Raw genomic sequence first — 26,283 nt, forward strand, 5'->3', positions numbered from 1 at the left:
ACATTTAAAATATTGTCCGAAACCTATTTGAATAAAGCTATGCCCTGCTCATTTCCACGTGCGCCGTTAGTACCCAATCGGTGCCACTCGCCCGATCGGCTATGGCCTACGTCTTATTTATTGGGTCTGCGGTATTTTTAAGAATTTTAAGGATTATTAGTTCTTTTTAAATGATATGCAAGGCCTTGCGGCGGTGCGACTTTGTAATTTTGCTAAGTTTAATTTATGTATTTAGTTTCTCTAAGTGATCACAGTGGTATTTAGTCACTTGCTCTTTCTGGTTCTAATCTAATAAGAATATCTTTGTGTATGTTTAATATAGTTGCCAGAGGGTTTATAAGATTGACTGACCATGTGTGTGCGTGTTTGGCAGCGACCCCCCCACCAACTCCAGACTAACGCCGTACCCACAGACGTCCGTTAGCTGGCGGTTGCCAGTGTAAGCATGACTGTGGTGCAGCGCCCCTCACTCCAGTATCCCAGCAGTGTTTACTTTATTCCCCCGGACTCGTAATGCCTCGCTAATGCACCGCGCCGAAAGAGACCCGGCGGAGACGGACCCAGTGTCATTCAAAACCTTAATGCCAGAGTCCGCTTCAGGATTTACTTTTCCTCCCTTGCGAAAATATTATGGAGCCCTTTTGTAAGCGACTCCTCTCCCCTAAAATCCAGACAATGGGAGTCATTATGTGGTTCTAATCTGCCCTGAGAGCTGGGGATGAGAAGCCACCAGACCTTTTCTCACCATCTTCTTTCTCCATGTTCTGTAGTGTTTTTGTTTTCTTCTTAATTTTGCTCATTCTCAAGGTCCCAAGATGCAAAGACGTACCGTTAACAGTCTTTAGAGGGACTCGACCTAGCGTTTCAGTGGTGCTGAATGACTGGCATGACTACCCTTCCCATGGTACATTGGGGCAGGGTAATTGGTGAACGTCGGAAGTGGGCGCTGCAATCCCGCAGATGTAATGTGGATCCAACACATGGGCATAATTACCCCATATGATCCTATTAGCTATGGACTCAATTAGTGAGCTTGAACACTCTGTAGAAAATCCTCACCGATATGCCCAGGGAAAGTTTATGGGGGTCAATCCCGCCAGGATTCCAAGATTTTACTTTGGGCACCAAACAGTCGGTTATAGTTACCCAGTGGGTAACACACTCGCCTGTGAACCAGAAGACCCGGGTTCGAATCCCACTTCCTACCATTGTGTCCCTGAGCAAGACACTTAACCCTGAGTGTCTCCAGGGGGGGGACTGTCCCTGTAACTACTGATTGTAAGTCGCTCTGGATAAGGGCGTCTGATAAATGCTGTAAATGTAAATGAAATGTAAATGTAGTTATAAATCACAAACAATCCACAACCTGGACAGTAACACCACACCCTTGCACATTGTTGTTGTTGTTGTTGTTGTTGTTTTTTTCCCAACATTGTACTTGAGAGACACCATCTACCGGAATCAAATTCCTTGTATGTGCTTGCACTTACTTGGCCAATAAATACGATTCTGATTTAGAATTAAAGGTTCGGGGTAAAGCTGGAGGAGCGATACGCTTCCGTTTGCTCGTATTATTTCAGTTTTAGCATTTAAAAATTTCTACCACGCGCTGATCTTATTAGTTTAGTCTGGCCCGGGTGCGGGAGGGGGGGCACTGTCTTTCCTGAATGAGGCGTCTGGTCACGAGCTTCCAGAAGGTTCTTGTTTGTTTGCGCCCCCGATGGCCGAAACAAGAGAGGGCTCACTTTTCGTCAGAGTGGCTCTTCAGCATGTCGCGGATCCGATAACGGGGTCACAGGGGAGCTTGCAAAATTAGCCACCGTGGAAGGAAGGTAAGGGCTGACCCCCTCTTTTGTTGTTGTCGTTCCCCCCTCTCTCCACCAGGGGGCAGAGACAGACGCGGAGGGCCGGTGTTAACGTTTCCGTCACGCAGCAACCACGACCGAATACGACAGGAGGACCTCCGGCGTCTTATTGCATACCTCGCTGGCATTCCCAGGTATAGACTCGTTCATGTTTTTTTGTCTGTCTGTCTGTCTGTGTGTTTCGTCTCTCTTGTCTGTGTTTACAAAGAACTGTGTGTAGAACCTGAAATGGCACGATTTGCAATTGAAATAGTATTTCAACCCAAACTAATTATGCATGCATCGTGACGCTTGGAGAAAAGTGGGAGATCACATCTTCCAGATCTTCTTGCTCCAGTAGAAACATTATTATGAAACAGGACCGGCGCTCTGTTTTCCCCCGATGATGGATTTCGGTTAGATTTATTTGTATTATAATTTTTTATTTATGTGTTTTTTATTCGGTTTGGTCGCGGAACCTGAGCGGCCTCGCTTCATAACGAGACGTTCCCTCCTGGAACCTCCTCCAGGCTCTGCACGGCTCCCACCGCTCTGCCGCAGCGGCGGCTTGTATATTTGTTCTCCGCTGCAGACAGTTTATGTTCGGCAGGGCGAGCTGTAGGTACATAATCTATAGTCTGGTTAATAATACATGGAGCTGCCTCTCTCTCTGTGTGTGTGTGTGTGTGTGTGTGTGTGTGTGTGTGTGTGTGAGAGAGAGAGAGAGAGACTCCTGCCTGTAATTATCCAAGTTGTGCATTACCACAGACTCGCTGCTTTATTTCGGGCCGGTCCGGTGCTCTCCGCATACGTGCCTATATGTCGTGTGTGTGTGCTGGTCCTCTCTCTCTCTCTCTCTCCGTGTATTTAGGTTACTTTACACCCCCAGGGGCTGATAGACCAGGGGAAGAGGGCTGACGCCTGGCAGGCAGATAGAGGAGATGGGGGCGGGGCTTCCTCTTCATCCTTCTGTCCTGTAGCGCTGCCTTCTTCACCCACACGCTAACACTCGAAAGGAAGAAAGAGGGAATAGAGGGAGACCTGCTAGGCAGTGTCGCAGTCGCCACTCTCGGTGTGTGCGGGTGTGTGTGTGTGTGTGTGTGTGTGTGTGGACGTGGAGACGGGAGGGGAGGGGCCTTTTCTCTGGATCTGGCGGGAAACAGACACACCTGCCTTGCAGCATCACTTGCTCGCTCCCTCACTCGCTCTGGAAGGGGGGGAAGGGGACGCACAGATGAGTCTAGAACTCAGCTTCCTGTTCTGACCGTTGACTGGAGTCGGGGAATCTCGGTACGCATCAGATATGTTCGCTTACGTTGGAAGGGGGGGGGGGGCTGAGTCGGTTTTAAACGAGGGGAGGTGGCAGCGCAGTTTCAAACATTAGTCATGATGTGAAGATGGAGGATGGGACTTGATGCATGATCTCTCCTAATCCCCCCTCCCTCTCTCTCTCTCTCTCTCTCTCTCTCTCTCCCTCGCCCTCGCCCTGCTCTCTCGACGCGCTCTGCGCTCCCCGCTCCTCCAGCGAGGACGTGTGTAAACATGGCTTCACGGTCATCGTGGACATGCGCGGCTCCAAGTGGGACTCCATCAAGCCGCTGCTGAAGATCCTGCAGGAGTCGTTCCCGTGCTGCATCCACGTCGCGCTCATCATCAAGCCCGACAACTTCTGGCAGAAGCAGAGGACCAATTTCGGCAGCTCCAAGTTCGAGTTCGAGGTGAGCCGGGAAGGGGAGCTGTCATCGCGTTGCATCAGTAGCCGGGTGGGGGCTGGGCGCGCGCGGCGCGAGCCTCTCCGGGGTCCGTCGCATGCTGCAGCGTTGCAGGCTGACCAGTAGACGCTTCGCGGTGCGTACGCGTGTGGATTCTGAAATATGGCCGTAGTCATTTAAAATGTGGATTATTAGTGTTATTATTAGTGTTGTGGTTTGAGGTGTAAACAGGGCGGGTGGGGCGAGGTCCCCCGGCTCTGTTGGGGGTGCGTGGGTGTAGCTGTTTGTTTTTGTGGGCGGGCGGGATGACTGCTGCTACGGCGCTGGGTGTTTCAGTTCTGCTCACGGTTAAATGCACAATCCCAAATGCACAAAGATTTAGGATCAGTCTGCAAAATAGACGGGGGGGGGGGGGTTCCTGCGTTTCCGCGGTAACGAAGCGGCTGGCTGGATCCCCGTTCGTCGCCGTTTTCAATTACGCCGCCGACCCCGGCTCTGCGCCCCCATACCCACTACCCAATCAGCACAGAGGGAAGCGGTGGGAAACGCCCACTTGTTATTAGGAACAGTTCTCCTCACTCGATCACGTTCGCCTTCTCCTCGCTGCTGCCGCCGCTGCTGCGTTCGAGGGCGACCGTGCAGAGTTGCGTATTTAGTGGGGCGGGGTTCACGCCCACCACCGCATGGTTTATTTCGCGGCCTTCGGGAGTACTTGTTCTCCTGGTACTTTTAGGTTCGTAGCGAACCGCAGCGAACGATGCGGCTTCTGCACATGGGGGGCAGTGGTGGCCTAGCGGTTAAGGAAGCGGACCCGTAACCAGAAGGTTGCCGGTTCAAATCCCGATCTGCCAAGGTGCCACTGAGGTGCCACTGAGCAAAGCACCGTCCCCACACACTGCTCCCCGGGCGCCTGTCATGGTGCCCACTGCTCACTCAGGGTGATGGGTTAAATGCAGAGGACAAATTTCACTGTGTGCACCGTGTGCTGTGCTGCTGTGTATCACAACGACAATCACTTCACTTTCACATGCTGGTTTTGGGGGGGGCTCGTACGACTTATTTCACCGAGCAACACGCACCGATCGACGGGAATGTGGGCGTTTGGCTTGAATTGAAGGCAGGAAAATGGAGAGGGTCGGCCATTGCAGAGCACGGGTCCCCTTTGCTGTTTCATTTTCTCCTCCATCTTGTTCCGGAAAAGCCCGTTCGGCTTAACAAATCTGCCCCACTTTTTTCTTTTTCTTCCCCCCCCCCTCAGACACGTGCCGTCCCCGCTGTCATTTAATCTTCATCTAAAGTGGAACTTTAAAACGAATTGAGCTCTTTGACACTGAAGAACCCCCCCAAAGCCCTCTGGATGGAGCTGAGACGGCAGCTTTTTACTGGAGATGACTAAAGCACTACTTGTGAGCCTAAAGCACTGATAGGTGGCATATTTGCTAACAGTTTTTTGGATTTTAATTGAACCGTCTGCTTCTGCTTGCACCATCATCTTGGTGTTTAGCTCATTATATGTTTATCCACTTTAATATTATTAATGTATTGAACTCAACAAAAGTCCCCGAAGCTGCCCCTAAAAGTGGGGGTTTGGCCTAATTTTGGCACCCTCCTAATGACCTGATTTGAAATTCAGACACAACTGTTTGCAGTTAGTAGGGCAACTGCAGCTTGGGGAACGTTTGCACCGCTCGCTTTGTAGCGTTGTACCACGTTCAGATCCACCAGATAGCGAGGTGCCTCCACACACTGCTACTTGGGCATCGCTAAAGGCCGAAGCCACACGGGTATGTGTGAAGTTGACAAGTAGTCAGATTCACTTCGGTTTGACTTTCACTGACCGCCTGCTGATAGGAAGCGGTGCAAAACACATTGGCGTTTCGTTCCGGCCAAGGGGTGGGGCACTCAGAGGAGCTTTAAATGCTAATGAGGAGGAGAGCAGTCTGTAGAAGTGGTCGGGCATTCGTGGAATTTACGTCATCACCATTCACCAACCACAATGTTTGGCGCGGACAGGAAGTAATTTTCCCAGAAAAATAAAATGAACCCGCTGGTTCTTCAGAGTCTCGCCGTGACGGAACTAGAAAAAAAATACATTTGCGCTCATTTTTACATCCAGTCACCGAGCAACAGCAGCGCTTCGCACGTTTGGAAGCCATGACGGTCGGCGGAGATCATGTTTCAGGGCAGGGGCGGGAAATTCTCTGGGCAGAAAAAGCACGAGAAACGGGAGGTAACCTTTCCCCTTATGATGTCATAAGGGGGCAGCCGCTCTCTGAACGGTGAACTGTTTATACCTATCGCCATTTCTAGCCACTGCTGGACCAACAAATGTTGGAGGATACCAAACTGGCAGTGTTGGCCTAGCGGCCCCGTAATCAGAAGGTTGCCGGTTCGAATCCCGATCCGCCAAGGTGCCCCTGAGCAAAGCACCGTCCCCACACACTGCTCCCCGGGCGCCCGTCATGGCCGCCCACTGCTCACTCAGGATGATGGGTTAAATGCAGAGGACACATTTCACTGTGTGCTGCGCTGCTGTGTATCACATGGGACAATCACTTCACTTTAACTTGACCAAGATGTGCCAATCTGATAAGTATTTAACTGGCACGATGACTTTACATTCTTAAATGAGCATCGGGTTCCTCAATATCAAAATACTAAAATACGTGTCTAATCTGCAAGATCCCTTCATCTTCCCTCCTCTTCTACCAAACCAAACATAATACAACTTCACTGAAACCATCCAGTGCACATAGTCTTAAATAACACTTCAAAACGATAACTATTTAATTTTTAAATAGGTTTGGATGCGGCTGAACTGTTTTCTAATCGTATTTATAATAAGTAGACGTATTTATGACTCATGCGGGACATTGAACATCAATTCTCTTACTCTCTCTCCTTCTGTCGCTCCCTATTGTCTCTGCCATCTGCTTCTCTCGTCCTCTAATCCTCTTATCGCTTCTTCCCGTTCTTTCACTTTTTTCTGCATTTTTTTGTGTTCCTCACTCCCTTGTGTTTTCCATCCTTCCCCAGACCACCATGGTTTCTCTGGAAGGCCTGTCCAAAGTAGTGGACCCCTCTCAGCTCACGCCAGACTTTGATGGCAGCCTTGACTACAACCATGAAGAGTGGATCGAGATCCGCGTGGCCTTCGAGGACTTTACGGGCAACGCCCGTCACATGCTGGCCAAGCTGGAGGAGATGCAGGAGACGGTGACGCGCAAAGACTTTCCGCAGGACCTGGAGGGGGCTCGCCGGATGATCGAAGAGCATGCCGCCCTCAAGAAAAAGGTCATGAAGGCCCCGATCGAGGAGCTGGATTCCGAGGGCCAGCGTCTACTCCAACGAATCCAGAGCAGCGAGTGCTACGCCAACCGCAACGTCCCGACCGGCCCGGGCCAGCAGGGGGGGCCGCAAGGCGGGCAGCCCAACGCAGACACCCAGGGCTTGGTGCCTCGGATCACCGCCCTGCTCGACCAGCTCCACAGCACCCGCCAGCATCTCCACCAGTCCTGGCAGGTCCGGAAGCTGCAGCTCGACCAGTGCTTCCAGCTGCGGCTTTTTGAACAAGATGCCGAGAAGGTAAGATGAAGCCCACGTCTACAAATTTGTGAATGTAGATAAAATCTGTTGGAAATATGTTGTGGAAAATTCAGAAAATTTGATATGGACCTCATTTCTCAAGACTGTTGATTGTTTCATTTCAAATGAATAGTGCAATATGCCATGAACACGTAGATAGTCTAGTTGAGGTATTTCAGCTGATCGTGACTATGCAGAAAGTTGAAATTAGGCAAGAATTGACTAATTGTGCGCATGTATATATTATACACACACATATGAACTAAAAGAGAATTTGATGCATCTGACTGTGCATAAAGCAGCAGTAGAGGTCTGAATGTGAATATGCAGTGGTTGGAAACAGATTTGAATGTTGCTAGGACACCAGCAACGGTTCTCGCCTCAGGAGAATCAGGTCATTCTTGAAGAGCGCTATTTTTACCAGCGTTTTCCACACACACACACACACACACACACACACACACACACACACACACACACACACACACACACACACACTCATATATATGCATACATACAAAGGCGACCCATGTTTCTGCACACTGGATGTACATACTGAGCTCAATATAGTTTGCCACGTGCAAGCAAGTACACACACACACACACACACACACACACACACACACACACACACGTATTCATCCCTCTGGCATTTATTTATTTATTTTTCTTCCCCACAGATGTTCGACTGGATCATGCACAACAAAGGCCTGTTTCTGGCGGGTTACACCGAGATTGGCAACAACCACCCACATGCCGTGGACCTCCAGACGCAGCACAACCACTTTGCAATGAACTGCATGGTGAGATCCATTACACACAGTACCTGATGATATAACACGGCAACACACACACACACACACATGCACAACTGAGCTGAAATGTGCACCACTTGCCGTTCAGATGTAAACTCACTGCTGACTCCTTTCATTCCAAGGTCATCCAAAAAGTACGGTTACTATCAACGTCTTTTTTTTTTTAAATTCATTTATTCATAATTTATTTTATTCATATACACACACACAAAAGATGTGTGTATGTGTAAATATAAATACTTTTATGATTATTTTATTATTATCTTCTATACTTTTTAATTTCAGTGTTTTCTTTTTTTTTTTTTTTTTTGCAACCCAAAATGTTTTGCATAATAAGAAAAAAAGAACAACATAAAGAGACTTTGAAATGTAGAATAATAGATGCTGACTACATCACACACACACACACACACACACACACACACACACACACTTTTTTCAGATTTTTCTAAATAGTCGAGGACGATCAGTATAAGTTTCAAGTAATCAAACATTAGAGTGTAATTTGAATGCTACCGAACCAACCTCGCAATGATAACTGTGTGTGTGTGTGTGTGTGTGTGTATTTCAAAAAAAAAAAATGAAATATTAGTTAATAAGACTGTTTGAAAATGAGTCGTCTTGTATTTCTGGGCAGTCATTTCTTTACTTTACTTTACTTTATTTAGCAGACGCTTTTATCCAGAGCGACTTACAAGAGGAAGACACCAGCAATTCTCGTTCGATTTCTATAGAATATTGAGTTTACAAACTAAGAGCCCTGATAAGGCTTAGACTTGTCATTGAAGAGCATGCTCGGAGATTGTTAGGTGCTAGACGAAGAAAAATTATAATGTATTTATATATTTTGTATTTGTTTATTCAATGTGTACGCATGTGCGTGTGTGTTAGATTTGTCTGTAATATTTTTTGAACAAGAGGGTCTTCACCTGCTTCTTAAAAGTGGTGATAGTCTTGGCTAGTCGTGTGGAGAAGGGCAGGTTGTTCCACCAGCCAGGGACAACAACGGAGAACAGACATGATTGGAATCGGAGACCCTGTGAAGAAGGAATTTTTAGTCTCCTTTCGTTTCTGCTTTTGAGCATTGATTGGGGTGGCCAAATAGAAGGTTTATGTATAACTGCAAACCTCTGATGGATCTACATCTTGTTTGCGGGACTCCAGAGGCAGCATCAGCTTCAAATACCCGTTTTGCTGTTTTCTAGAGGCGTTTTAGCAGCTGCTCTCTTAATTTAATGTATTTGTCCAGCAGAAACCTTCATTGTGCCGTTATCTGTATGAACCCATGTTTGTGCTCTGCAGTAAGACGATCGTGAGGTTTCCTTACCTCATCCAAGGCATTCAACTGTTTCATGGTTTTTGAAGTACTGCAACCATACTGCTTGAAAAAGTTGGTCTGCGTAATAATGTGGAACATCCTTCTACAGTAGTTCTCCTTTTAATTTGTCTCCTTGGCAATCTAATGGTCACCGCTCCCCGAGATTAATTTTAGCGGTCCAAAGAGACTCGAGACGCAACACAAAATGTTAAATACAATTTGCATGGGAATTTTCACTGTGGTGTGTATATTTCACCAAAGCTAAGGAAAGGGAACTGCAGTTGTTTAAAATGTAAAATGTTTGAAGTCGTATTCACAGCCGGTGAAATCAGTAAGGCAACAAAAGCCTAATTTTGGATTAGGAAGCGAGTCTTGACTGCCTTCTGCTCAGAAGTTGTTTGTCTCGGGTTTCCCTTTATGCTTTTTAGACGTGCAGGCGGGTCCCTGACTGACGTCCCCTCCCACTGCACTAAGCCCCCTTGACAGGTTCCGCGAAGTAACCCGTAATCCCCCCCCCCCAAACCCTATAATACGTGCTTAAAAGCCCACTTGAACAGGTCCGTTTGACAAGTGCTTTCAGGCGCTGTCTTGCGGCTCGTCCTCGCCGTGATGGCGACCGGTCAAACCTCCGATAACGATTGCACGCGGAAGCCGAGTGCTTCCTGTTTACGGGGCCGCCCGGCCGCGCTTCAAGGGTCCCATTAGCGTGCGATTGATTGGCTTCCTCTTTCTTATTGACTGAGCGGAGGGTCGGGAGCGAACGCGAGGGATGGAGGGCCGGGGTGACCTGGCTTATCTTCTGCCGCACCAGCTGTGCGGGTTCATCCCTGTGCGGGTGACCCGCTGGCTCTGGATGCGGCGACACTCCTGACGCCGCGCCCCTTCCTCTCGCAGAACGTCTACGTGAACATAAACCGCATCATGTCCGTGGGGAACCGGCTCCTGGAGGCCGGCCACTACGCCTCGCAGCAGATCAAGCAGATCTCCGGGCAGCTGGAGCAGGAGTGGAAGGCGTTTGCGGCCGCGCTGGACGAGCGGAGCACGCTGCTGGAGATGTCCGCGGCCTTCCACCAGAAGTGTGACCAGGTGAGGCGGCCGCAGCGCTCCCGTCGCTTTTACCCGCTCTGCATCTGTCCGCTGTGGACAGATGTTTACACTTTTCTATGATTCCATTGACCTGCTCCTCCTTCTGTGGGATATGCAAATTCATTTAAATCATTATCTGTCAATTCTATGAAGAGGAGTTGGTCAAGGCTTGTTGGTTTAAAACTATCTGGAGGAGGTGCTGCTTGCTAAGGGACATCAACCAAATATTAGTTTGAGCCTGTATCTAAAATCTTGGGCCTGTGTGGTGGCAGTGGTGGCCTAGTGGTTAAGGAAGCGGCCCCGTAATCAGAAGGTCGCCGGTTCGAATCCTGAGCCGCCAAGGTGCCACTGAGGTGCCACCGAGCAAAGCACCGTCCCCACACACTGCTCCCCGGGCGCCTGTCATGGCTGCCCACTGCTCACTCAGGGTGATGGGTTAAATGCAGAGGACACATTTCACTGTGTGCACCGTGTGCTGTGCTGCTGTGTATCACATGTGACAATCACTTCACTTTTTTTTTTTTTTTTTATTAGAAAATCCAAAGCAAATTCACTCTTTTTGGATTATTGAATACAAACTGTAATTTTGATTTAGGGCATTAACTATCAGTGTGCATAGCAACGCTTTTACTAAACACAAACCCTACATATGTGCTCATATCGTTATAACCGCAATGGATTATAAACAAATATTTTTGCGGTTGTGCCGTTAGTCATCACACTGTCCATCTACGCAGCCGAACGCCTTCTCTGATCAGACCAGAATTCCCGGCCCTTTCCCGTCGCATCCTACTGCATTCAACTCCAGCAGAAAACCAAATCCCAGCGTGAGCACGCTGAGTTGCTAAACGCGTCCGGTGGGGGCCGCTTTCTCTTTCCATGATGGAATATTCCCCCTCGGCTGCAGTGATTTTTTTTTTTTTTAATTCTTTTTTTATTTTTTGTTCGCTCTGGGATTTTCAGCACCTCCCCTATTTTTGTTTTGATGCCGGTGCCGCAGAATTGTGGCTTTGTCCCCCTTTCATTGGCACCTACTTATTTTGAAGCCTGAATCTTTTTCAAGTACATTATTTGCTGGGTATCCTTGATTTTATCCTTTCTGTTTTCTGTTCCTCAAAACCCGACACCACCGCACGCCAATATGGATGCTGAGGTGTACGGCGTGTAGTTTTATTACCGCCGTGCGTCCTGTGCACGCCTCACCCGGGCATCTCTGCGTCTCTGCAGTACATGAGCAACGTGGACTCGTGGTGCAAGGCGTGTGGGGAGGTGGAGCTGCCCTCCGAACTGCAGGACCTGGAGGACGCCATCCACCGCCACCAGGGCCTGTATGAGCACATCACCGCGGCCTACTCCGAGGTAGGGGCGCGTGCGTCTGTTGAGAAAACGATGAACTAATACGTTAGCATCGGTTGCCACCGCGGTAACGGCTGCAATTCCACATGAGTGTACCTCTGGTGAAAAAGACCCGACCGCAAGCCTCCCAAGCGCCAGACGATCGGTCATTATCTGAAACTGGAGGCTTTCTGAGTCGCTCCCCGGTGTACCTTCCCTCCGGTGCAGGTGAGCCAAGATGGCAAAGCCCTTTTGGACAAGCTTCAACGACCCCTGACCCCTGGCAGCGCCGATTCGCTGACTGCGTCGGCAAATTACTCGAAGGCGGTGCATCACGTCCTGGACATCATTCACGAGGTCCTGCACCACCAACGGCAGCTGGAAAACATCTGGCAACACCGCAAGGTCCGACTGCACCAGCGCCTGCAGCTGTGTGTGTTTCAGCAGGATGTCCAACAGGTAACAGTTCAACACACACACACACACACACACACAGACATTAAACACTACTGTGTATGCTGAGAAGGCTGCAGGTTTTCTTGCACACGCCCACATACGGCAGCACATGACTGCGGCAGTGTCGATCATGTTCATGAAGGGAGGAGTGTTGCCTAAAAAAAAAAAAAAAAAAAAAATATATATATATATATATATATATATATATATATATATATATATATATATATATATATATATATATATATATATATATATATATAAATCGCCAGTGTTTTGCACTACAAGTTGTCAATTTGGCCGAAGCCCCACCCCCCCATGCAGGTATTTCAAATATATAAAAAAAAATTTTTTTGTTTTGAGGGGCGTTTGCTCGTTTTCGGTTCTTTTTTTTCTAAGTACGTAGGCTGATTCTCTCTCCCTCTGCTGCGATGAAGTCAGGGGCTGCCTGCAGCACCACCGACAGTTTGTGCAAAGGCGGCTGTTTCCATGGCAACCTGTATCCAGGTGGAGGGCATTCCTCAAGTTGTGGCGAGCGAGGGGGAGCGGGAGAGCGGGCGCCATTGTGGGGGCGAGCGGGTGGGCGTGTTGGCTGGGAAAAAAAACAATGCAGATGGGTCTCGGGGGATGGAGACGTTTGTCCGAGGCGCAGAAGCGTCGGGTCATTAGCGCCCCGTGTCCACAAACAGTTGTGCTCTCAAGTCGAGCTGTTAAATGATTATAAGAGCAGCATTGTTCTCCTGCGGTTCGAACGGTCACAGCTACGAGCTGGACTGCAGTCGCTTTTGTGTGTTGCACTGCCATCTTCACAGATAATGAGGTGGAGCTCATGAATCTCTTCCTTTAGAAGCTGCACTTTTGCGTTATCGTGGCAGTGGTGGCCTATCTGGTCAGGAAGCGGACTCGGAACCGAAGGGGTCGAATCCTGAGGTGCCGAGGTTCCCCTCGAGCAAGCTACCGTCCCCACACGCTGCGCCCCAGGCAGTGTGCACTTTCAAGTAAAATCTATTTAAATTGTTGTAAATAGCAATATGATTGTTCAGTACCTTGGATGACAACATCAAGTCAACCATGCATGCTAACTAGCTATTAGTTCATTTCAAATTCAAATTTTATTTGTCACATACACAGTCATACACGGTATGATGTGCAGTGAAATGCTTTCTGCAACTGCTACAGGGAACCTGTATCCAGGTGGAGGGCATTCCTCAATTCCACGTGGGCCACCACGTCTTGTAATACCACTATAAATGTTACATTAATTATTGAGATGGACATTAATCCCACACTACATTACGTTTTTTTTATTTTTTTTTTTAAGGGTTATTTTATATATTTTAATTTGCTTTAATGTAACACTGCAAACGGTGAATGCAGTGACTGGCTGAAAAATATGAACTACAGCTCCATTCCCTCTACTTATATTATACATTGCACCTTTAATTCTTGAAGGTCCCTGATCGTGAAAATATCCCTTTATGAGATAATTTAACATTTAATACGATTTCCCCTAGATTGTCTATGGTCCTGAAATGGCGGTCGGTGTAAAGAATGTTTTGGTCATTCTGCTTCACTGTTCAGAGAGCCGCAGCTTAGATGGTCAGATCTGGAATTTGTCCCCTTATGTCGTCACAAGGAGAAAGGTTACCTCCTGTTTCCCGTGCTCTTTCGGCCCAGAGAATTTCCCGCCCCTCCCCTAAAACATTATCTCCACCGACCGACCGTCATGGCTTCCGAATGTGTGAATTGTTGCTTTGCAGTTACATCTACATTTAACATTTAAGGCAGACGCCCTTATCCAGAGTGACTTACAGCGTGCTTTCAAGTCACCATCGATGAAGTAATCAGTTCCGGTTCACTAGGATCCCCGACTATGAACACAATCTTTTTATACAATTCTGTACATAAGTTAGACGATAATAAGGTTACAAGTTCATCTAAATCTTCTCTAAATAGGAAGGTATTGAGCTGCCGTTTGAAAGTACTCAGTGACTGAGCTGTTCTGACCTCCAGGGGAAGTTCATTCCACCACCGAGGGGCATTTGCTCAGTGATTGGATATAAAATTTAGCACAAATGTACTTTTCTTAGTTCCGCTAAGTGAGCTTCTAAAGAACCAGCGGGTTCATTTAAATTTTTCTACGAAAACGCCGAGATGACTTCCTGTTTGTGCCAAACATTGTGGTTGGTGAATGGTGTCGCTGACGTCAGTTCTGTGAATGTCACCTCAACTTCTATAGGCCGCTCTCCTCCTCATTAGCATTTCATGCTACAGACACAGAAACGGCGCGTCCTAGTAAATCTGATTGTGGGACTGGATCAAAGTGTCTGTAATTCTGCACCAAGGCTGAATTTTGGAAAGAGATTAGGGTATTAGGGGACCAACAAGACCGATAGTAAAGGGTCAGGGTATCTTTAATACCTTTTTACAACAGCTCCACCGAGCAATTTTCTGAGCAATTAGGATCATTTTACTTTCACTGTTTGTTAAGACAAGGTGATCTGTTCTCACAAGCCAATCACCACCAAGGACGGCACTAAATGTGTTAACTGTGTGTTTTGCATGTCTAGGTGCTGGACTGGATTGAGAACCACGGCGAGGCGTTCCTCAGCAAGCACACTGGCGTTGGGAAGTCCCTGCACCGTGCGCGAGCCCTGCAGAAACGCCACGAAGACTTTGAGGAAGTGGCTCAGGTTGGTACTGGGGGTGGGCGCCTGTGCGGCTGCACACCGCTGCTCTTACATTCAGAGCTTTGGATGAAACGCCTACCGAAAATGGCTGCTCTCCGCATGTAGAACACCTACACTAATGCTGATAAGCTGCTGGAGGCGGCCGAGCAGCTGGCCCAGACCGGCGAGTGTGACCCCGAAGAGATCTACCAGGCTGCCCATCAGCTGGAGGACCGAATCCAGGACTTTGTCAGGCGGGTGGAGCAACGCAAGGTCCTGCTGGACATGTCTGTGGCCTTCCACACACACGTCAAAGAGGTGAGACCCCCCCAAAGACTATCTTGACAGCAAGATATCATAAAATTTTACATAAAATGTGCATTATTAATTCATAGATGTTATAACAATTGAAGAATTGCATACTTTAAGCTTTTTTTTACAGCAAGAATGCATTTAGCAGTTTTTAGGGTTCACCTTCACTATTATGCGTGTTTAGCTCTTGGCTGATCTGCTCTGTCATGTCTGCAGCTATGGACGTGGTTAGAGGAGCTGCAGAAGGAGCTGTTGGATGATGTGTATGCAGAGTCGGTGGAGGCCGTGCAGGACCTCATCAAGCGCTTTGGCCAGCAGCAGCAGACCACGCTGCAGGTCACGGTCAACGTCATAAAAGAGGGCGAGGACCTCATCCAGCAGCTCAGGTGCTGGTCGTGTCGCCCTAACCCGGACATAAATGCACTGTTCTTCCTCAGTTCCGCCACTCGGCCACTGCAGCAGTAGTTTACGTAACCTACCAATAGAGAGAATGCCTGTGTGTGTGTGTGTGTGTGTGTGTGTGTGTGTGTGTGTACTCCCTCAGGTTGCAGCAGCATGCCAAGCTCTCGTCTTTTTCTGCAACATACCCAACAATACATCCCCAGTGTGCCGCACACCCCCAGCACTATAAATACCGTGGGCCTTTTACGCCGCTCATTTAACTGTACGACACAGCACCGGTGCACAGCCTGGATGGAGCAGCTGGGACTAATAACTGCGATTTAACTCATAAATGCAGTTGTGTTTATATTATTGCACATCGTTAGGTTTAGCATTATAGCGCAGCGTTCAATGTGCAAATTCAGATAGCTGGACTGGGCATTTATATGATCTAAAGCATGAAATTGTGCAAAAAGAAATGTTTGTGTTGAAGTTGGAGCGTGAGACTGTTTCCAATATAGAGGCTGTGCGGCAGAGGCTGCACCCCCCCACCCCCCTTCACTCTCTCTCCCCGTGCTTCACTCACCAGCACTGCGTTACGTAACCCTGCTCCCAGTGCACACCGGCTAATTACACACACATACACACACACTCGAGCAATGCAGCGCCGCCTCACGTGGTTCAAACGCACAGCTCCCCACACACTCAATTCAAGTGCTGGTGGGCAGCGCGTGTGCCCACTGTGACAAAGCGCATAAAAATCATGTAAAGACATTGTGCAGATAGACAGAGATCAAATGTTTTTAATATTCTGATGCACTTTAAAAAAGAAAACAATAAGCTGTGAGGGGTGTTGTTTAATTTAAAGTAGATTTAAATAATGCTAATGAACAGGCTTAATGGCTTACTGCGTTTATGACTTGTTTAAATATTCTGTTAGACAAACATATAGTGTCATTTATTGTTCATAATGGTTAATATTGTACCATTGTTGTGGTTATGTAACGTAGTTCATGAACAGGATGCGGTTGCCTAGCAACATATCGGCAAGCGCAAAATAAAAGCCCCTCTTGGTGCATTCATATATAATTCAAATGAAACGTGGTCACAGATGTGTACTTATCGAGTGCTTTTGTGACAACTTTGTTTGACTCAGCCCTCATCTAACGTCCCCGTTCCTAGCCACAGGCACTGGGCAATAAATCTTTATTAATTAAGAGCTTATTTTTGAGCATGCCTGTATATTAAAGTAATTAGTATTGGAGAAAAGTGCCCAGGAAAAATTATATATATATATATGTGTGTGTGTGTGTGTGTGTGTGTGTGTGTGTGTGTGTGTGTGTGTGTGCATGCATGCATGAGTGTGTTTCATATATATTTCATATAAACTTTATATGAAGTTTATGTGGAGTAAAATATTGTCAAAACCATAATGTGACCTGGATGCATATTGATGTTCCCATAATACTGTAATTGGTGTCTCTCTGAGTGTTAATATCCCCAAATTGTTTGTTATATTACAGTTATTACATCTGCTTCTCCAATAACCAATAGGGCTGGGCAATAGGGCAAAATATGTATATACTTTCCTATATCGAACTTATATGGGAAAGTATTATGGCAATAATCAGAAAGTTTCTGAAATCAAAACACCAAAGGTAATAAACAGTTTATTAACACTTAAAAGAATGACTATTGCTTTCCTCCTCGGCTCTATTTTGTCATTTCTCTCTTTGCCAGTTTTAGCCACGAATCACGTCATGTATTTCAGCAGCCCAGACATCCCAACCTTTTATCATGATCACTACCGAGAAAAATGGCCAAAGCTGAATACAGAAATCAAGCTGAATTTCATCACAGTCGTCCACCGAGACCGTGTAAACGCCCAGCCCAAATATATAAAATGCATTATATATGCGTAAAACACATACGCCGCAGATACTGGTAGTGTGATTCATTGCACATATTGACTGAAATAGGAATGAAATGTTCCTTTCTTTGAAGCAAATGATTCATGGGATCGTAAATGTGTGAGAACAGCTGCCAGTGTTATAGATAATTATAGACGACTTTGTATCCGACCAGCAAATGAAAACAGCAGTAATATGCGATGATTATTGTTGAATATCATATCGTTTCCCCCCCCCTCTTCCTTTACAGAGACTCTGCCATATCCAGTAACAAAACCCCTCACAATAGCTCTATAAACCACATCGAGAGCGTTCTGCAGCAGCTGGATGAGGCGCAGGCGCAGATGGAGGAGCTCTTCCAGGAGAGGAAGATCAAACTGGAGCTCTTCCTCCAGCTGCGCATCTTCGAGCGTGACGCCATCGATGTGAGTTTCGCCCCTCCCCTCTCAACACTGTCTGAACGGGGTATACGTCCTTTTATTAAAAATGCGCGAGAAAAAAAACGAAAACAAACCCAGAGGCCTTTTTTTTTGGGGGGGGGTCTGCTGCCTTCGGCGCTATTAACCAGCAGTTAGCGTGCTAAACGTTTCACTAGCTGACAGGGCTGGGGGCAGCTCGAGTACAGTCAGGCGCTGCCCTGCCCGAGCGATGTGGTCAGCAATGATAATCCACGCTTTAGTAATTAGCATTTTTGTATGAATTTTGTGCATTTTTTAGAATCTAAACGGCTTTCAGATTACGTATCGTTCAGCCCTGGCTTATTTAAAAAAGAAAATGACATTTTGGTATATCGAGAATTGCGATTGTGAAAAGCGATTGAGAAGTGTCCCCATTGACATCTTCAGCGTGTACCTTAACCACGCTACAGCAGGGCATCTCCTTAAGCATTGTGATTAGTTTTTTTTTTTTTTTTTTTAGAAAAATCTCAACTAGTTTGAATTCACACTTTTTAATATTGCTTTTTATTCCTAATTTTCGTATTTTACACGCAATGTTTCCCAGCCTTACGGTGCACGTTTGCTCTTTGCTTGTAGATCATCTCGGACCTGGAGTCGTGGAATGAAGAGCTCTCCCAGCAGATGAGTGACTTTGACACGGAGGACCTGACTCTCGCAGAGCAGAGGCTCCAGCACCACGCCGACAAAGCGCTCACCATGAACAACCTCACCTTCGACGTCATCCACCAGGGCCAGGAGCTGCTGCAGTACGTCAACGAGGTCCAGGGCTCTGGTGAGTAGGCACGCACAGAAACACGTGACCAGTTATCTGAATTGTGCTGAAGTATGTTTTACACATTTATCAAATTGTCAGATGAACAAAGATTTTATGAGCTTCAGAGCTACTAAATACTAACAGCTACTAGATTCAAGATTCACAGCATTTACTGTCATATGTACTGTAGAAATGAGCATTCTTCGTGCAATGAAATTCTTATTTTACTGTCCACGCAATGCTAATATAAATGAAATATAAATGAAAGAAAACTTAAAAGAACAAGTCAATGCGCAAAAGAGCTTAAAAGAATAACAAAAAGAAAATGTGCATAAAACCCCTAATGTGCTAGTATTCAGTTTCCAAGTTAGTGTTGATGAAGTCATTTCAAAAGACACGATGTTAATTAAAGTTCCAGTTTGGCAGCATTCTCATTTCCTTTTTTTTTTTTTTTTTTTTTTACTCTACGTAATTGAAATGAAACCGGTGCAAGTCAATATACAATTGTGATGGTTGACCGGTTATGGATCGGGATCGCCAAATTACCACAGGCCCATGCAACACAGACCAGAAAACTGCCGCATTGCTAGGAAACAGTTCAGTGTCTCCGAAGAGCGAGCACAGGCACCATTACGAGTCCAGTAGGAACATAGAGGCCGGGCCCGTGTGCACCCTGCCTCCCGAACGACCCCACCGGGGACTAATTAGCCGTAACAGACCCCGAGCAGCTCCGGGCAGCGGGGAGAGAGTCAGGATCCGGCGTTATCTGTAGCTGGAAGGAAGAGGGTGGAACCGCAGGATGCGGCAGCTCTTAGCTCGACGGGGGCAGATGCTCTCTGGCTGGCGTCTGGATTTGCCGTGATTCTAAGGCTGAGAGTTGCTAAAATGGCTTCTCTGGCCTGCGCCGCTGATAAGAGATTGAGGGGATTAATCCCCTTGCTTGCTTTAAAAGCGGGTGGAGAAAAAAAAGGAGATAAGCCTTGGGCTGCGTTACACACACACACACACACACACAAATGTGCACAGTCATGCACGCGTTTGCACTGCACGTGCGCACCTACAATAGATTACGGTTTACGCAGCTGCTGAATTGGCGGCCGCATTCGATGGCCATTAAAGTGCCCTAGTGGACAGGCAGATTAAAACAAATGAGTATGCAAATACTCAATTGAGTTTTTTTTCTAAATGTCTCATAATCCAGTGGGAACATTTGTGTTTTTATATATTGTATAAAGAAATCTGAACAAAGATGATAGGATATTTGCTTTTTTTATGCTTATCATTTTTATTTATTTAATGACCCAGGAAGTTGGATTTTCTTTCCGATTTTTTTTAGCAAATGGTAAATGCAGAAATATGACTAAATGATCACTCGGACCTTTTGAATTCTAAACCTCTTTACCTGGTAGGCGTTGAGCTGTTGTGTGACCGGGACGTGGACATGGCCACACGGGTGCAGGACCTGCTGGAGTTCCTGCATGAAAAACAGCAGGAGCTGGACGTAGCGGCGGAGCAGCACCGACGCCACCTGGAGCAGTGTGTGCAACTGCGCCACCTGCAGGCTGAGGTCAAGCAGGTAACTTGGACTTGCATTTGACAGACGCCCTTATCCAGAGCAACTTAAAACGTGCTTTCAAGTCATCATCGATGAAGTGATCAGTTCTAGTTCATTAGGACCCTTAACTATGAATACGATCTTTTTATTCACTCTTGTTGTAGATTCTGTACATAAGTTAGACAATAAGAACTTTACAAATGAATCTAAATGGACATTCTAGTCTAGCAATACTCTCAGAACGAGAGGACTTTATTTATCTTGTGGGAATGTTTTTGTGAAAATAGTGATGAGAAACAGTAAATTCTAAAATCTCCTGTTAGAAATTTTGAGAAATGTGTTTATATCCAGTTTATGTGATACATGAGGGTCCATAAATACCATAAATATGTGGGCCATAAAACAGCTCCTTTAGGAGCTATTCTTTTACTCTTAATATGGTTAATTTAGCAATTTAACACTGTTCAAGTTAAAATAAATATTCCTTTGGAGAAATTTATTTGTTTGTTTATTTATTTATTTATTTATTCAAAACAACTCAGTCTGTTCATCAGTCATCGGAAGCATTAACCAATCCGGTGAATTTCCAATTGGGATGAATTACATGTGTTTCATGTAATCATGTGGGTTTTTTTTTTTTTTTTTTTATATCTCTCTCTCTCTCTCTCTCTCTCTCTGCTGTGTTATTTTATGTGTTATTCTATCTGCTGACACAATCCCCAGATTTTGAACACTAAGCGTGTGTGTGTGTGTTTGCATGTGTAGGTCCTGGGCTGGATCAGGAACGGCGAGTCCATGCTGAACGCCGGTTTAATCACAGCCAGCTCCCTGCAGGAGGCTGAGCAGCTGCAGAGAGAGCACGAACAGTTCCAGCACGCCATCGAGGTCAGCCCTCCTCCCCGCGTCCCTCCGGTCCCCTCCGCAGACCTTCTCCTCCGCGGTCTCATTCCCTCCTCTCAGCAGTGGTCCGCTTTATTTATTTGTTAAGAGAATCGTGCTAATTCGCAGGGGGTAGAGGTGACCGAGGCAGCTTTTGTCTGCAAACCAAAATCATTGTGTGCAGTTTATATAATTTGGAGTATTTTTATACCAATTTAAACCTTCAGATGCCTAACAAAGTGAGGTACCTTGGCCAGTACCTGGCTCTTCCTTGTGCTGGTGCACACTGGTGGCAAGGCAGGCCACTGCTAGCGCGGTAACTTCAGGAAGTTAGTTGGACGGACAATACATGGACATATTTGGCCTTATTCTCACATTCTTCTAATTCTGTTATTGTTCACTTGATCAAGTCAGTAGGTTATTATTATTTGAAGGTGACCACATAAAAGACCTGTTTCATGTTGTATGCCCCCATGCTTCAGATGAATCTGGTCGTGTTACTCGAGACTTAATAAGAGGTGCTGTTAGGGCCGGTTGAAAGTGGTTTTAAGTCCCATTGTGTGCTGGGAAGGCCTGTAATAGTCTACAGAATCAATCGTCACCTCTGGTCTGTCGCCACAGAAAACCCACCAGAGCGCACTGCAGGTGCAGCAGAAAGCGGAGGCGCTGCTGCAGGCCAACCACTACGACATGGACATGATCCGCGACTGCGCCGAGAACGTGGCCTCCCACTGGCAACAGCTCATGCTGAAGATGGAGGACCGGCTGAAGCTGGTCAACGCGTCCGTGGCCTTCTACAAAACGTCGGAGCAGGTGAGGGCCTGTTGCCATGGTGACCGGGAGCAGAGCCGTGCGCTCAATATGCCAGCACGACATTGCAGGTTTTAAACTGATTCCAGATCAGATTTATGCAGGTTATGCAATTAAGATGATTGACTTGAGTCTGGATTACGATTCATTTGATCCGTTTTGGTTTTCTGTTGATAGGTATGCAGTGTGCTGGAGAGCTTGGAGCAGGAGTATAAACGTGAGGAGGACTGGTGTGGGGGAGCGGACAAGCTGGGGCCCAACTGCGAGTCGGACCACGTCACCCCCATGATCAGCAAACACCTGGAGCAGAAGGAGGCCTTTCTGAAGGTGAGGGGAGATGGATCGCCTGTAGAGGCCGAGATCCTCCCCCTCGTCGGCCTTCGGTGCGCCTAACCCGTGCGTGTGTTTGTTCAAGGCATGCACCCTCGCCAGGCGAAACGCGGACGTGTTCCTGAAGTACATGCACAGGAACAGCGTCAACATGCCAGGGATGCTGAGTCACGTCAAGGCTCCTGAGCAGCAGGTCAAAAGTGAGTTGACACACACACACGCACACACACACACACAAACACCTGAATATAATGAACATTAAAGAAATCAGTTATTTTTAATTTAATTATTAAAGAAAATACTCATAAATGTCGGTTTAGTTTTAAAATCTTAAGTACATAAAGTTGTTTTAGTATAGGGGTGAAAATTACTTTTACATTTTTATATTTACAGCATTTTATTCAGAACGACTTACAATCAGTAGTTACGTATGATGCAATATGAACTATATACAGTAATAAACAATTAACCAGGCATATTCTTGCATAATAGTTCAGTTATCAATGAAAAACATAACATTTTTACTTGTTATGCTTATAATAATATGTGTTGCTCTACTGACACTTAGTGGTCAGTGAAGTAAGATGTCTCTCGTTTGATGAACTGGCCCAGTTTGGCCCACTTCAGCCCAGTTTGCGCCGGTCGTTCTGCGCGGTGGGCCCGGCCCTCTGCGTTTTTAATGACTCAAGCCTCCTAAAACAGTAAGTGGGCCAGGCCTCGGCAGTGAGGTGGCAGCTTGCTGTGGAACAGAGACACGTCTCCCCGGTGTAAATGTAGCTTCACGGCATTCCCTGCACTCACACAGACCTTTACCTGTGTTGCAGCTTTTTTCTCTTGGTCGTCGTCTTATTATTATGGATCCATAATATTATGGTTTTCTGTTAAATGATTCAATTTTTCAGCTTTTTGTAAAACCTGATATTAATAATTTTGATAAAGTAATGTTATCTTAGTTCTGTGCAGACACGAATCCGCCCTTATCTGTCAACACAGGCCACCCAACTACTGGTTCAGTCCTTAGTAATCTCACGACTGGACTACTGTATCTCCCTTCTAGCTGGTCTACCACTATGTACCATCCGACCTCTACAACTCATACAAAATGACTAATCTTCAACCTTCCCAAGTTCTCCACACCACCCCTCTGCTACGTCCCCTCCACTGGCTCCTAGTAGCTGCACGCATCAGGTTCAAAATACTGATGCTGGCCTACAAAGCCAGACATGGAGTAGCACCATCCTACCTCACAGCACCTTATTACACCTCGCACTGCACCTCGTATACTCCGAGGGAGCACGTTGTAAGTCGCTCTTAATAAGGGCGTCTGCCAAATGCCTTAAATGTTTTTTAAAAAATACTTCAGGATTGAGAGGGAAGTTTCTTGATGCACCTGACAGTAGCCACTCCAGAACATTGTCAGAATGTAAAGCCCTACTAATTAATTCCAGGCATTAAAATTTAAACACTCACCTATGAACCTGATACACAGTCACAGGTTCAAATCCCACTTACTACCATTTTGTCCCTGGGCAAGAGACCAACCCTTCCTGTAACTACTGATCGTAAGTTGCTCTGAATAAGGACATCTGATAAATGCCATAAATGTAAATTAATGAAACACGAAATGCCAAAAATACATAAAACAGAATACTTGCAGCATGCTCATAAAATTGTAATGAAGAGAAGAGGATGCATCGATACACCATTCTTATCCATATATATGTGTTTGTTAATTGATTGCATGTACAGTATTTGCCAAAAGTTCTGACACGGCTTCTCATTCAACGTGTTTTCTTTATTTTCATGACCATTTACGTTGGTAGATTCTCACTGAAGGCATCAAAACATGTGGAGTTCTGTACTTAACAAAAAAAGGTGAAATAAGTGAAAACATATTTTATATTCTAGTTTCTTTGCTCTGGTTACTGCTTTGCACACTCTTGGCATTCTCTCGATGAGCTTCAAGAGGTCGTCACCTGAAATGCTTCTCCAACAGTCTTGAAGGAGTTCCCAGAGGTGTTTAGTACTTGTTGGGGTCCAGCTCACCCCAAACCATCTGGATTGGGTTCAGGTCCGGTGACTGTGGAGGCCAGGTCTCCACTTTTTGGACAGAACTCCACATGTGTTCATTCATAGTTTTGATGCCTTCAGTGAGAATCTACCAACCTAAATGGTCATGAAAATACAGAAAACACGTTGAATGAGAAGGAGCATCCAAATTTTTGGCCTGTACTGTATGTTATTTTTAAAACCGAGGCTCTAGGACAGCGGTGTTGATGTTCCGGTGCTTTGTGTTTGCAGACATCCTGAACGAGCTGCTGCAGAGGGAGAACCGCGTGCTGCACTTCTGGACCATGAGGAAGAGGAGGCTGGACCAGTGCCAGCAGTACGTTGTGTTCGAGCGGAGCGCCAAGCAGGTCAGCGACAACTGATGTCTTATGTTGCCGTTGGACAGGATGTATGGCTTTAAAGGGAAACTCCAGTGTGTAAAATATACATTTGGTTATTTTTTTTAATATATATATGTATATGCATGCATTATCTCACACACACACACACACACACACACACACACTTATAATATTGAGGTAAGATCGCTCAATTACATTTAACAAAATAAATTGCTTCCCCAAAATATTAAATGCTATGGAACACCAGGCAAGTGTTAAAATTAAAATGGACCATGCAAAGTATCATGAGCACTGGGCCTATAGAAAGCTCATCATTGAATTTACAGAGCATGTGTTGAGGTACAACAGTGCATCCAGTTTCAGTTCTGAGAAGAGCTCGATTTTCTAAAACCACACAAGTAAATATCTCGCGCTCTGAGGCTTTGGCTCTAATTCCCCAAACCACAGCAGCTCATCATCCATGTTGAGGGTCGGGTCGGGATTTCTTTGCTTTATGGGTGGAGTTTTGGATAACTGTGATGAAGAACCATCCAAATACCGCGGAGTTAAGGAAAGGGAGATCCCAATCTATCCATTGTACAAACCAGAGCCGCGATTTCTATCAAGTAGTAAACATGGGTTGGGTTTGTGTATCAGGAGAAAGAAGTCAAATATTTTCAATGTTTTCTGAGAAGTGGTGGCCAGTGAAATATTCAGTGGGATCATTCAAGGGTCTTAGGACACATCATCCTGCTAACAGTAAAAATATTAATATTATTCTGTGTGTGTGTGTGTGTTAGGCCTTGGAATGGATACACGACACTGGAGAGTTCTACCTGTCCACGCACACTTCTACTGGATCCAGTATCCACCACACGCAGGAGCTGCTGAAGGAACACGAGGACTTCCACATCACAGCCAAGGTACAGTTTTCCAGGTTGCACAACCGGGAACCCTCCTGGAGGTTCATTTCCACCCGATGGGGCAGTAGTGGCCTAGTGGGTAAGAAAGAGGAATTGTAACCGGAAGATTGCAGGTTCAAAGCTCTAACTGCAGAGGTGCCTGTGAGGTCCATTTGAGCAAAGTACCATCCCCACACACTGCTCCCTGGTGACTACCCACAGGGATGGTTAAATGCAGAGCACCTCTTTCATTGTGTGGACTGTGTCCTGTGCTATGCTATATATATGTATGATCTTTTTTTTTTTTTTTCATCTTCAGCAAACCAAAGAGCGCGTGAAGCTGCTGATCCAGCTGGCAGATGGCTTCTGCGATAAGGGTCACGCCCACGCGGTGGAGATTAAGAAGTGGGTTACGGCGGTGGACAAGCGCTACAGAGACTTCTCCATGCGCATGGACAAGTACCGCAGCTCCCTGGAGAAGGCCCTTGGCATCTCCTCTGACTCAAACAAGGCAGTAAGTGACCACGTGGCTACCCAAATTCACCTTTCTGTGGAGTGGGGAGTTCCTGGTCATCTGACTCCCTCTTTCCACCCAGAGTAAAGATCTGCAGCTGGACATCATACCCCCCAGTGGGCCGGAGGTCAAACTGCGAGATGCCGCACATGAGCTCAACGAAGAGAAGCGCAAGTCTGCGCGCAGGAAGGAGTATGTGTTGCTCTCTACTGCCCCCTTCTGTTTACCTAGCACCCAGTCCACCATTTGAGCACTCTTAAGAGCTTTC

At 46.4% G+C, this 26,283-nt stretch overlaps 1 protein-coding gene across 1 annotated transcript in view; it reads left to right on the plus strand.

Moving 5' to 3' along the window:
* Positions 1 to 26,283, plus strand: part of trioa (trio Rho guanine nucleotide exchange factor a) — a 76,963-nt gene that overhangs the window by 31,900 nt on the left and 18,780 nt on the right. The window contains 21 exon segments of the mRNA XM_028963149.1: positions 1,885 to 1,999; positions 3,370 to 3,562; positions 6,593 to 7,141; positions 7,822 to 7,944; positions 10,169 to 10,360; positions 11,588 to 11,719; positions 11,924 to 12,154; positions 14,722 to 14,844; positions 14,947 to 15,138; positions 15,349 to 15,518; positions 17,674 to 17,848; positions 18,458 to 18,653; positions 20,045 to 20,211; positions 20,956 to 21,075; positions 21,691 to 21,882; positions 22,057 to 22,206; positions 22,295 to 22,409; positions 24,511 to 24,626; positions 25,400 to 25,522; positions 25,821 to 26,015; positions 26,098 to 26,207. Of these exon segments, the coding sequence (XP_028818982.1) occupies positions 1,885 to 1,999; positions 3,370 to 3,562; positions 6,593 to 7,141; positions 7,822 to 7,944; positions 10,169 to 10,360; positions 11,588 to 11,719; positions 11,924 to 12,154; positions 14,722 to 14,844; positions 14,947 to 15,138; positions 15,349 to 15,518; positions 17,674 to 17,848; positions 18,458 to 18,653; positions 20,045 to 20,211; positions 20,956 to 21,075; positions 21,691 to 21,882; positions 22,057 to 22,206; positions 22,295 to 22,409; positions 24,511 to 24,626; positions 25,400 to 25,522; positions 25,821 to 26,015; positions 26,098 to 26,207 (3,679 nt within the window).

The sequence above is a fragment of the Denticeps clupeoides genome, chromosome 20, assembly GCF_900700375.1.
Source record: "Denticeps clupeoides chromosome 20, fDenClu1.1, whole genome shotgun sequence".
In the NCBI taxonomy this organism is placed as follows: Eukaryota; Metazoa; Chordata; class Actinopteri; order Clupeiformes; family Denticipitidae; genus Denticeps; species Denticeps clupeoides.